This window comes from Aethalodelphis obliquidens, unplaced genomic scaffold (assembly GCF_003676395.1).
Source record: "Aethalodelphis obliquidens isolate GAN/ISIS:26980383/991018 unplaced genomic scaffold, ASM367639v1 scaffold64, whole genome shotgun sequence".
Taxonomy (NCBI): Eukaryota; Metazoa; Chordata; class Mammalia; order Artiodactyla; family Delphinidae; genus Aethalodelphis; species Aethalodelphis obliquidens.
Window position 1 is genome coordinate 1796978 of NW_020838008.1, and position 13606 is coordinate 1810583.

The 13606-nt window shown below is 40.5% G+C and overlaps 1 protein-coding gene across 1 annotated transcript in view; it reads left to right on the forward strand.

Moving 5' to 3' along the window:
- Positions 1-4629: 4629 nt before the first annotated feature.
- Positions 4630-13606, forward strand: part of RIGI (RNA sensor RIG-I) — a 32924-nt gene continuing 23947 nt past the window's right edge. Inside the window, 10 exon segments of the mRNA XM_027088903.1 lie at positions 4630-4771; positions 5810-5926; positions 7624-7725; positions 8478-8631; positions 9209-9222; positions 9225-9351; positions 9353-9461; positions 11734-11839; positions 11842-11892; positions 13328-13405. Of these exon segments, the coding sequence (XP_026944704.1) occupies positions 4645-4771; positions 5810-5926; positions 7624-7725; positions 8478-8631; positions 9209-9222; positions 9225-9351; positions 9353-9461; positions 11734-11839; positions 11842-11892; positions 13328-13405 (985 nt within the window). The 5' untranslated portion in view covers positions 4630-4644.

Here is a 13606-nt window from a genome sequence, read left to right on the forward strand (position 1 = left end):
AAGAAAGAGGCAAAGAGTGGAGTGATGTGGCCGCAAGCCAAGGAATGCCAACAGCCACCAGAAGCTGGAAGAGGCAAGGAATGCCTTGTCCCTTACAGCCTTCAGGGAGAGTGTGGCCCTGCCAGCACCTTGGTTTCAGACTCTGGCCTCCAGAACTGTGAGAGAATACGTTTCTATTGTTTTAAGCCACCCAGTTTGTGGTAATATGTTACTGCAGACACAGGAAACTGGCTAAAATTAAAAAGATAGTAAAAAGTGTTGGCAAGGATGTATAGAAATTGGAATCCTCATAAATTGCTGGTAAGACTATAATATGGTGCAGCTCCTTTGGATAACAGGTTGGCAATTCCTTACAGCGTTAAACATGGAGTTACCATAGGACCCAGCAATCTCATGCCTAGGTGTATACTCAAGAGAAATGAGTACATATGTCCACACAAAAACTTGTACATGGATGTTCATAGCATTACTATTCATAAAAGACAACATGTAGAAACAACCTAAATGCCCATTAACTGATGAATGGATAGACAAAATGTGGTATATCCATACAATGACATATTATTTAGCAAGGAAAAGGATTGAATGATAAATGATACACAATAGATGAACCTTGAAAACATTATGCTAAGTGAAGGACCACAAAGACCACATATTATCTGATTCCATTCATATGAAATGTCCCAAACTGGCAAATCCAGAGAGACCCAAGAAGATTAGTGGTTACCTGGGGCTAGGGGGAGGGGAAATGGGGATGACTGCTAATGGGTACGAGATCTATTTTTACAGTGAGGAAAAGGCACTAAAATTAGATTTAAAACTCTAAAAACTATTGAATTTTACACTTTAAAAGGGTTTGTTTTAGTGTTGCAGAGGAGGAATGCATTCTTTCCTTTCTTCTTTCATTCATTCAGCATACCTTTATTAGGTGTATATTAAGTACTAGGTCTTCTTCTAAACTCTGAAAATACAGAGGTTAACCAGCCAGACAACTGGCTTACTCCATTGGAATTTACATTCCATTGACAATGGGGAAAAAAATGGAAAATTATCAAATGTCAGGTCATGCGAAGGCAAAGTTTTGGTCACCAGCCCAGACGTGGAGTTAGTGTACAAAATCAGTATGACCACCAGCTGGTTGGTGGATAGTTTTCTGTTACCTGACCTCACTGTGTTTCTCTTTAGCTTCTTTTGCTTTCTCTTTTCTGCTATATTTCCTACTGTCTGTTGACCTGAAATGAATAGACTGCCAGATATTTCTCCAGCAAAGATGGGTTTTTTCAGGGTCAGCAGAGAATTGCAATCTGGGGTCTGCAACCATGGCAGCCGTGTGCAAGTCCCTGCAGGGCAAAGGGAGGAGAACACTTTTTTAGAGAGGAAAGGAGGCTGGGAGGGCTGTAGTAAACAAAGAGTCCATGGCTTTTCATTGGCCGAGTGGTTACCGGGAAAGAAGAGTCTGTCTTCTTCCTCTTGGGCTCTGCTATGTTCACAGGGCATGAGAGCGACCCCTTCTGGTCTCCTGACTATTTAATTGAGATTTCTGTTTATTAATTTTTTTACACGTCTTAGCGAAAGCCTGGAAAAAGGACAATGAAAGTATCTCTGTTTATCCTAACTCTGCTTGCTGTGTCCACTGTAACTGTTACTGATGACATGAGTGGTCCTATCCTCCCACTCTTTTAGTCCTGTAATTAATTTAGACTTTTGAACAAGAAGCTATCAAAATGTTAGAAGAAGACTTTGTTCTTCCACCTAACCCGGTGCTACCCTAACTTCTCTCTTGTTATGGGGAGACTCTTGCAAACATCTTTAAGAAACTCCTTTTCTTAAGGACTGCCCTCCAGCATGTTCCCAGACTTCCACACCAAACTATTGAGAAGTTTTCAGAGAGGATAGGAGGGGGATTTGGTCAAGAATGGGCGTGATTGGCCTGGGCAGAGAACTTGCTGCCTTCCTGCAGTTCCTTTCGTTGCTGTGATTTGTTATACTCCCCAGTATCATTTGAGAAGGGGTCTGACAACCAACCCTTCCAATGATTAATGGTTTTACTTCCAATGATTAGTTTCTGCAGTTTTTTTTTTTTTTTTTTTTTTTTTTTGCGGTATGCGGATCTCTCACTGTTGTGGCCTCTCCCATTGCGGAGCACAGGCTCTGGACGTGCAGGCTCAGCAGCCATGGCTCACGGGCCCAAGCCGCTCCGCGGCATGTGGGATCTTCCCGGACCGGGGCACGAACCCGTGTCCCCTGCATCGGCAGGCGGACTCTCAACCACTGCGCCACCAGGGAAGCCCAATAAGGTACTATTATTATTTCTATTTTATACAGGAAGAAACAGAGGCTTAGAGAAACTAAATAACTTGCCTAAGATCACACCACTAATAAGTGTTTGAGCTTGGATTAACAAAATGTATTTGTGTCCAGAACCTGAACACTTAACCACTGGAGTCCATAGCCTTTTTTCTTTTTATCCTTTTTTAATTAATTAATTAATTAATTAATTGGCTGTGTTGGGTCTTCGTTGCAGCACGTGGGCTTTTCTCTAGTTGCGGCGAGCGGGGGCTACTCTTCGTAGCAGTGCGCGGGCTTCTCTTGTGGAGCATGGGCTCTAGGCATGCGGGCTTCAGTAGTTATGTCAGACGGGCTCAGTAGTTGTGGTTCGCGGGCTCTAGAGCACAGGCTCAGTAGTTGTGGCACACGGACTTAGTTGCTCCATGGCATGTGGGATCTTCCTGGACCAGGGCTCGAACCCATGTCCCCTGAATTGGCAGGCGCATTCTTAACCACTGCGCCACCAGGGAAGCCCCCTTTTTTCTTTTTATTTGCTAAACTGTTTGATTGTATTTAAGTTTGCATAAAGTATTATTCTCAAAAGTAATAAAAGAATTTTATCTGAAAATAGGGCAAACCTGAAAAAAACTTGCGACACAAAAATTACTCAGATCACAATTAAAAGTACTCTTCTAGGTAATTATGCCTTAGATTTGAGGACTTTTGTAGATTTCAGTGATCTTGCTCAGGTCTAAAATAGCATAGAAAATAGAAGACATTCCCCATGTTCAAATTTTTTCCCCAAATTCAATATTTAATATTAATTAAAATACTTGAATAATTTCTTCACATTCCTGATTAATTAAACGTTCAGATATTTCAAGAAGGATACCTTTTGGATTGATCGTGGTTTTAAATTCTGGTTGTAAACACTTTAAAAGTAATCTGTACTCCTCCAACCTTTCAATTTTTTGGAAGTCCCAACTTTCAATGGCATCATAAAGTCCAGAATAACCTGAAAAGTAGGAAGAAAATGGGGCTTTTAGAACGCCAACTAAAAAATACTTCGAGATTAATATCTCAAAATCATGATATGAAAGAGAACTGAAAACATATCTGTAAATCACCTCCATTATTTATGATCTTTCAAAAAGAAAATTCAGTATTCATTTTAGGCACCCCACATTTCAGGTCCTCTAACAACGTTTACCATCTCTTAGGAGAAAGTACTAAGGATAAATTTGAAGTCTTACATTTGGTCTTAGTATGAAATCTTCCTTCCAAGGTACCCCATGGACTTCACCTCAGCCTCTGATTTGCCTTTCAAATGAGTCAAACCGTCATGCTATTAAGTATCTCCTCAGTGCAAATTAGTAAAAAAGGCAAAAAGAAATAGAAATTTTAATTCCCGCCCCTCAGGGGCTTACCTCCTACATTATTCCAAGAAAAGAATAGTAAGTATAATGGGAAATTTGAGGAGAAAAATTTATTTTCTACTGTAATAATTCAAGAATGCTTGGCCCTAAGATTCTTAGCAGAATAACCAGGCTTGTCTGACTATAAGGCCCACACTCTTTTCATTAGGCTATAAAGACTATAACCACAGGGCTTCCCTGGTGGCGCAATGGTTGAGAGTCTGCCTGCTGATGCAGGGGACACGGGTTTGTGCCCCGGTCCGGGAATATCCCACATGCCGCGGAGTGGCTGGGCCCGTGAGCCATGGCTGCTGAGCCTGCGCGTCCAGAGCCTGTGCTCTGCAACGGAAGAGGCCACAACAGTGAGAGGCCCACATACCGCAAAAAAAATAATAATAAAATAAAAATAAAATTAATAATAATAATAGTACCTTATTAAAATGGTATTTTTATAGGAATTGAATGAGATAATATCTGTAAAGTGCTTACATATCCCTGGCACATAATAAGTGCTCAATAAATTTTAATTATTGTGATTAATAATAAAAGTCATGTAAGTCCCACTACCCAGAAAAAAGCATTTGTTAATATTTTGTCATATCCTTCCAAATATACCTATGCCAATATACCCATATTTTGAATGGGTGTCAGATAGGTTCATTGTCTTCCTAATATAGCTGATGATGATACATATAACATCTCAGAGGAGGTAAGAACACATGGCTTGACATGTTGATATCACATGTAGAGGACAAGGATGAAGGAAAGCGTATCTTAAATGGTTGAGTTGGATGGGGCAAGAACGGTCATGAAGGAGACCTAGTGAACCAAAGTACACAATGATTTTAAATCAGATAGTAGTTGAATTGATATTTCTTCAGTAAAAACTCAAAATGAAAACTTTTGAACTTGATCAATCAACTGCATTTGTCTTGCTTAGATTTGTTCCAACAAGGGGCTGATGGCAGGTGCAGAGAAAATGGTTGAATGCCTTCTCAGATCAGACAAGGAGAACTGGCCGAAAACTTTGAAACTTGCATTGGAGAAAGAAGAGAGCAAGTTCAGTGAACTGTGGATGGTAGAGAAAGGTAGGGTATTTGGAAGGGTGGGAGGGTCTGAAAACATGCCCTTCCTCATAGTTCTACTTAGGGCTTCCTTCAGTCCTGCCTGTTTTTCTCTCACTGTCAGAAGCATTTCCCCTGCAAATACTCATGGTTACATCTCTAGTGAGAGACCAGCATGAAATTGAGTTCTGGAAGGCAGGTGGTTTTTTAATCTACAGAATTAGTTAGGTTGTATATAACCCCTAACAAACCACTCTCATCCAGAATTAGCCCATCCTGCCCAAAGCATTTGGGTAAGGCAGAGTCTGAGCTCGCCGTCTGGGTTTAGATTATCAGAGAAATACCTTGAAAATTCTAGAGTTAAAGGTTCAAACTCCAGGACTCACCCCCTTTTCAGAGTAGAATCATGATGGACATTGCCTGGTTCTCTTGCCTGGAAGCCATCTGGAACTGAACTAGAACAGGATTGGAAAAAAGAATCTGTTGTGATTAAGTATCTGAGCCATCATTTGGCTTCCTGAAGCTAATAACATCTTCTCAGAGCATTATTTTAAAGGCTGAGTTTCATAAACCATCTGAGCGTCTGCTCTTAGCCTTTTTGTAGGCTTCTTTAAGATCACAAATTGTTCCAGAAATAATCTGTCTAAATATACATCTGATTTCTTGGGTTGGGTCAGGAATGGAAGACAAGAGTGTCTGCTAAATCGTGCTTCTCTTTGGTTTGATTGTACATCACAGGGGAGCTTGCTAAGATGCAGATTCTGATTCATTCGGGGCTCAAGAGTCTGCATTTCTAACAAGCGCCTAAAGAAGTTGCTGGTCCATGTTTCACACTTTGAATAATAAAGTTCTAAATGACACTGGAGTTCAAACTCCAAATTGAGATTTCAATTTGAAATCAAAAAGATTCCTTTGGTTGTTTTAAAAGGTGGAGGGAGTAGTTGTGAGAAATCTTAATGGAAGTTTAAAATTTTAGTATTATGATCTCTTTGTAGGGCTTTCACCATCAAGATCGTAATCAAATAATGTAAAGATTCTAAGATGTGTTTTGGTCTCATAAAGGTGCAAAAGATGTCAAAATGAAAGATTTTGAGGATGATGAAATGAAAACTTTGGATGTACAGGTTTTCTACTGGGAAGAACCAGAAAACCAGAATCTTAATTCATGCCCTTCTTCAGGTACTCAGCATCGTTTGTTCTTATCCATAATGATGCTCTTTAGGTATTTTGTGTGGGGTCATGTTTTGCAGTGCCAAAAGTCATAGCCTAATGAAAAGTTATTTAAGGAAAAGTCAGAAAGAAAAGAGAATTTATATTAAAATGGATACTTTCTCTGTAATTAGAAATGTCATTCTCTCCCTTCCATAGCTATTGCTAGCTTCTCCCTTTTTTTTTCTTCTTTTTTGTCTTCTTTTATCACTAAGTATTTGCATGTATACATTGAAAATGCAAATAGAGTCCTCTCAGAAACTCAATGTCTATGAAATCCAAAATCAGCCCTGCTTTCTAAAGAAATACTTCTACTCTTTGTGAGTCACCTGCTCAGTTTCCTCTCAATATCTCAGGGCTGCAGTGTATGTTGATGAAATGTGTGCCCTGCACAGACCTGTGGAGCTGAGAGGTTGAGTGGGGCTGAGATCCAGCCTGTCTTGTTTGGCAAACAATACACTGAGGGGCTGTGTCCTCCAAAAGGGGCTCCTTTCTCTAATTCTCACATAAGTTAGCAACGGCCCTATAAGGCCCACTTTATGTTTCTTGAAGCATATTTTCATGAGGAGACCAGAAAGTTGCATAATAAGCCATAGTAAAGAGTTACTTATAGGGCTTCCCTGGTGGCGCAGTGGTTGAGAGTCCGCCGGCCAATGCAGGGGACGCGGGTTTGTGTCCCGGTCCGGGAGGATCCCACATGCCGCGGAGTGGCTGGGCCCGTGAGCCATGGCCGCTGAGCCTGCGCGTGCGGAGTCTGTGCTCCGCAACGGGAGAGGCCACGGCAGTGAGAGGCCCGCGTACTGCAAAAAAAAAAAAAAAAAAAAGAGTTACTTTTAAAAGGGCATCAGGGAAACAATTAGGATCGGTAATGAATAGTGTTAGAAGAAAGATGTGATTTGGGGATAACAACATGAGGTGAAAATTTATAGATTACTTCTGCAACCGAATGATACACATTTTTTGTTATTCCAGAATAAAATCAATGAATGTAAATTGCTTTCATTTTTTCTGACATGTAAAGGTCCTTAGTGAACTCACTTAACCTTTTAGAAATTCCCATTTTCTTTAAAATGGGTAGGTTGGACTCAACAGATGATTTCCAAGGTCTTTTCTAGCTCTTAATATTCTGTATGCTTATCTGTTAGTGAGAAAAGCCTCTGATTATTTTTTAAAACTTCTGATTCTATGAAGAGAGAATACCATGTGAGAGCCTGCAGAATCACAAAGCATGGTTGTTTGTCAATAAGAGATTACTTTGGGAGTTCATTATTCACAGTTAGGTGTTTTTCAAAGATCTAGGAGGGGTTTGTGGTTGTTTTGTCTCATACAGCATTTCCTTTAACTGGTGGCCATCTATCTTGCCCTGAATTAGGCCATTCTTGCTTTAGTTTCTCCTTATTAGGCTTCCATGATTGTTTCAGAAAGAAATCTTTGTGGGTTTGTTTTTTTTTTTTTCCTTTTTGCCATTGGTACTTTGTCATTGGGGAGAATTCTGTACTTCAAGTCAGTGCAGAAGCTGGAATGGTTAATTAGAGACAAGGATTCTAAACTTTCTTGAATGAGGCCTTTCTTTCTAGAGACAGAATTCTTGTCTGTTGGACAATACCTGTTGCCTTGATTCCTCAGAGCAGTCACTGTTTGGTAACTTAGTTTCTTCTGTTTTACAGAAGTGCCTCATACTTACAGCCCATTGAAGCCAAGAAATTACCAACTAGAGCTTGCTTTACCTGCTCAGAAAGGAAAAAACACAATAATGTGTGCTCCTACTGGTAAGCCAATTGCCATTACTGATATAGTTTGTTTCTCTTTTGCTTCCTTTTTTCCCCTTTATTGAACACTGGGACACAATGGGCAAGTTTCAGTTTTTTGATTGTTCCATTTGTCTTTTGAGACAACCATTCTATTAATATAGTCTCAAGGTATTTAAGGAACATGAGGAAGGAAAGAAAAATGCCCTCATTTATTTTTTAAAATTTATTTATTTATTTTTGGCTGTGTTGAGTCTTTGTTACTGTGCGAGCTTTCTCTAGTTGAGGTGAGTGGGGGCTACTCTTCATTGCGGTGTGCAGGCTTCTCATTGTTGTGGCTTCTCTTGTTGCAGAGCACGGGCTCTAGGTGCGCGGGCTTCAGTAGTTGTGGCTTACGGGCTCTAGAGCACAGGCTCAGTAGTTGTGACGCACGGGCTTAGTTGTTCCGTGGCTTGTGGGATCTTCCCAGACCAGAGCTGGAACCCATGTCCCCCTCATTGGCAGGCGGATTCTCAACCACTGCACCACCAGGGAATCCCCCGAAAAATGCCCTTTTTTAGCTTCCTGCAGGCCCTGACTGTCTGAATGCATGTTAACTAGGACGCAGCTTGGTTTTTCAGTCATAGTGTAAATTCTGCAGTTGTTAACCTGCCCACTTCACCAATTTACTGTCAGCTCAGTGGGTTTAGGGGAGCCTAAAATAATGACCTTTCTACAGAAGTATTTTAGTATACTATTAGTTACATGTTGTCTTTCTCTTTATATGTTAAAAGGTTGTGGAAAAACTTTTGTTTCACTTCTTATATGTGAACATCATCTTAAAAAATTTCCACAAGGACAAAAGGGGAAAGCTGTCTTTTTTGCTATGCAACTCTCAGTGTATAGGCAGCAGAAATCTGTGTTCTCAAAGTATTTTGGAAGACTTGGGTAGGTATAAGTTGGTCCAACTTCTTTTTCTCTAGCTTCATGTAACTGATGTGTTTTCTGCTTTGTGTTGCTTTTGGAAAACCATGATTCAAAAAATTTATAGTAGATTAAGCTTTTATATAATCTAGATGTAGTTCCTTCATGGATTCAAGTCTTTTTTGTTAGATAGACCTGAAATCCTAAATTCCTTTGATTAGCTCTTGTCGAATGAGTAAATGACTTAAGATAACTTTTATATTTAAATGGCACATTTAACTTTTTAATGATTTTATAATTTATTTAATATTACTCTTTTCCTTACTATTTTCTTTCTCAGTGGCTTACAAGAGTTACAGTCAGCCCTCTGTATCTGCAGGTACCACATGGAATATATTCTACTAGCAATTCTTCCTAGCTTACATTTATTGATCACTTACTATGTGTCAGGCTTCGTGCTGGCACTTAACTTTTCTCCAGATCTGTTCCTTTTGAACTTAGGGAGAATTTAATCCCTCGATACTCTGACCTGGTATTTCATATCTTTGTGGTTCGTCATTCACATCATGGTTGGTAATAGGAAATTTCTGTCATTTTCCAGGTACAAAGTTGTAGGCATTCTGGAGTAACATGTGACAATGTCTCAGTGGAACAGACTGTTGAGAACAATGGCATCGTCATTTTAACTCCACAGATTCTTGTGAACAACCTTAAAAATGGGACTATTCCATCACTCTCTGTCTTTGATGATATTTGATGAATGCCACAACACTAGTAAACATCATCCTTATAATATGATCATGTTTAATTGTCTAGATCAGAAATTTGGAGGGTCTTCAGACTCACTGCCCCAGGTATCTCTACAGTCAGATGGATTTCTCAGAAGAGTTCTAACCTTCCTAAATCCTGTTTATTTACCCTTGTGGCCATACTGAGGATGTCCTTCTGAGATCCTGAGTGCACATTGTACAACTCATTCGTTAATTTTGATTGATTCATTCATTTATTCACTTAACAAATATGTATTAGGTGCCTCCATGTGTCACGCACTGTGCTAGGCACTAGGGTATAAATATAAAAAGACATAGTACTTGCCCACAAACAGCTTAAGTTTTGTGGGGAGCAAAATATGTGAGAATTATGTTATAATTTATGGTGATGGCACATGGTGGAGTGGTACAGAACAGAAATGACAGAGATCCTAAATGTGCTATGAAAGTAAGGCAAGACCTAACAGAAGTTAGGATAGGCAAAAACTAACAAGAGTTTACAAGATGGTTTTCAGTAAAGGCTACTGTATGTCCAGAGGCAGAGAGTTATGAAAGAGCACGGGGTGCTCAAGAAGCTTCAAGTTCTTTTTTTTTCTTTGGCCACACTGCATGGCTTGCAGGATCTTAGTTCCCTGACTGGGGATTGAACCTGGGCCACGGCAGTGAAAGTGCTGAGTCCTAACCACTGGACTGCCAGGGAATTCCCAAGAATATTGAGGTTCTTGATATTTCCTGAGTGCAGAGCGTGAAGTAGTGAATAGCAGCTGGTGAGGCAGGATGGGAGAGAGGGAATGACTGACAGAACAGGATTCCAGGAGAGACCAGAGGGTATGGGATAGGTAGGCAAGTAGATGCATTAGTACGGGAGAGCAGATGAAACACCATTTTTGGTGTCATCAGAGAGGAGTGGCTGAGGAGAGTCAAGACAGAGAGTAGACGGAGGCAGGAAGGGTAGGGAATCCCTGGCATATAACCTCTCTTTTCTCTCGAATGTAGGAGAGAGAGATCGTTCACTGAGGATAATCAAGATGGGAATGGAGGAGGGAGCTCAGGGTGTATGGAGAGGATTTGAAATGGTCGAGACAGAACTGAGAGGAACACAGAAGAATCGCCTGGTCATACTGGGGCCAAATGAGGTTGGAAACCATGACTATGGTTTACTGATCTCACATTTGAGTTATGTTCTCTAACCTTAATAATTACCCGTTTAGGAAGCACAGTTTAAAAGAAATTCAGTATGGTGCCCATAGACAAAATTCAGTAGAAATCACAGTTCTTACAGATTTTTCTTCTAGAATAAAATTGGTAGTTAACTAGATTCCTTGCTTGATTGAATGATTCAGTCATTCAATATTTGAGTGGCTATGAGAGGAAGGAATAAATACTTATTAGGAGACCATTAAACTAAATTCTTTACAAATGTTATCTTACTGAATTCACACAACTACCGTTTTTTAAAAATTGAAGTATAGTTGATTTACAATGTTGTGTTAATTTCTGCTGCACAGCAAAGTGATTCAGTTATACATAGATATACATCCTTTTTAATAATCTTTTCCATTATGGTTTATCACAGGATATTGAATATAGTTCCCTGTGCTATATAGTAGGACCTTGTTGTTTATCCATTCTATATATAATAGTTTGCATCTGCTAATCCCAAACTCCCAATCCATCCCTTTCCCACCCCCCTCCCCCTTGGCAACCACAAGTCGATTCTCTATGTCACACAGCTACCTTTTTTTTTTTTTAAGTTTTTTATTTTTTGGCTGCACCACACAGCATGTGGAATCTTAGTTCCCCGACCAGGGATCGAACCCATGCCCCCTGCACTGGAAGCATGGAGTTGTAACCACTAGACCGCCAGGGAAGTCCCACAGCTACCATTTTAAATGGCTGTTGTTTCCCAACTTTAGAGACAGCTGAAGATACTTGTCCAAGGACACACGGACAGTGTGACATGGCTGAGATTGGAATGCAGGCGTGTCTGATTTTAGTCCTTTTCCCTTTCAGTATGTTGTTCTACACATCATGGGGGAAACAAGGGTAAAGAAAAGTCCTGCCTTGAAAGGGTTTATTCTCTTGGCTTCTATGCTGATTTGTGTTTAGCTGCTGAGTAACTATTCAGTGCTGAGTAACTATTCCTGCATTTCTTCAGTGCTTTGCCTAATGGGGACCTTTCCATTTTTGATGTCATGGAGAATGTCAGAAAAAAAAAATAACGTTCTTGCTCTTTATCTGAAGTTAGTTTAAAAAACAGAACAAAACCTACTTTAGCAGGAAAGAGTTACATGAAGGGTTGTGGAAACATCATGCTATTTCCCAGACATCTAACGGTTTGGAGTGCTCCTCACAGGTCATTGGGCTGACTGCCTCGGTTGGCACTGGGGATGCCAGAAATACAGCTGAAGCCACAGAATATATCTGCAAATTGTGTGCTTCTCTCGACACATCAGTGGTAGCAACAAAGACAACTTGGAGGAACTGGAGGAGATTGTTTATAAGCCCAAGAAGTGTAAGTGGGATCCAGTAACAAGCCCTTCGGGACTTTGTTACTCTCTGCTATTCTTAGTGCAGGGCCATTTAGATGAACCCTGAATTTTTACCCTTCCTCTGTTTAGTGGAAAATACTTAGCCCCAGACTTGGGAAGTAATCACATTTCCAGCTTCTTTCCCCAACGAAGTTCAGGAGTGGCCTGTAGACAGCAAACATTCTTACTCTTCATTTCTGCAAAACTCTTATAAATGTACTGGCAGTGAGAGATGGGTGCTTAGAAAATCATGTAGGTGGCTCAGTCCTTCCCTGCTTTCCGTGCATGAGGCAGACACTGAGTTCCCATTCATCATTTGAATATGTATCTGGTGATTTTGGTTGAAGTGAAATTATCTGAACTCATATTTTCCCTCAAAAGATCAGAATAGGATTTTATTAATAAAATCAACTAACAAATGTTTCTTGAATATGAATGCTATATTAACCCAGCAAGGGAGATGGGTACAGAAGATGCATATGAGTTCATCCCCTTGCTCTCTGAACAGGATATAACTGAATGAGTAAAAGGCAGAACATACATACCTGAAATAGTCAGGGAGCTGCTTGTAAGGAGTGTAGAGAAGGTACCCGGTCTACACCTTTTAATATCACGTACAAATTTCTTTATAGTCCAGTCCCCCCTGCCCCCTGAGTTTCATCTCCTCTCACGACCCATAAGCCCAACCAAGTCGCATTCCTTGGGCTCCTCAAACGGGTCATGTGTTGTGTTCTGTCTCTAAGCTTTGTCCATCTGAGCATTTGCACATGACTGTGCTCACTCCTTCTTGCCTCTTTATCCCACGACACTGCCTCCCCGGGAAGAATGAGAGAGTCTTTCCCATGCTCCATGACACCTTGCACATACTGTGTCACAGCACTCTGTGTGGTCATTTGGCTGTGTATCTTTCTCTCCCCTAAGAAGACAGACCTCTCTGGAGCACAGAGCCTGTTCTTTTCAGCTATCGCCAGAACGCGGCATGTGGTAGATGATTAATAAGTTTCTGTGGATACAATGCAAAAATGAATGTTAGGAACATTGTGAACACTCCTGGGGGTTGGGTGGGAAGGGAGAAGATCAAAGAACAGAGACAGGGTTTAAAATGTGGCATTTTCAGGAACAAGATGGATATCAGACTTGTCAGAGCAGGGCCTATGTGTTGAGTAACAGGAAAGCCTGAGTAAGAAGTTGAATTAGACCCAGACAGTGAAGGAGATGTTAGAATCAGTGCATTAAACACTAGGGAGCCGCTGCAAGGTTTCTGAGTATTTGTTTTATCATTCAGATGACTTGCCTGTGAGCCTGGGGCCTAGGGTTTTACAGAGGAAGTAACAAAGGCAGAGAAAGGTTTGGAGAGGCATGCTTTGAACTATGAAGTGTGCTTCCTGAAAAATACTCATTTTCCTTTGATGGCTCTAGTTTTCAGGAAAGTGGAATCACGGACCACCAACAGATTTAAATGCAACATATCTCAGTTGATGATAGAGACAGAGTCTGGTAAAGAGTATCTTTGAAGAACTTGGTACCATAACTCTTGGTGAGAATAACCTCATTTTGTACTCTCTCCATATGGGAACAGCCATCTATTGTTCACTGGTGTCTTGCACTCTCCTTAGTTCAGACAATGTCAAGACCATATCTAGAGGTTGACTTTCTTGATTATAGGTTATTCAGGAACCTTCTTAGTCCTCCTTTATT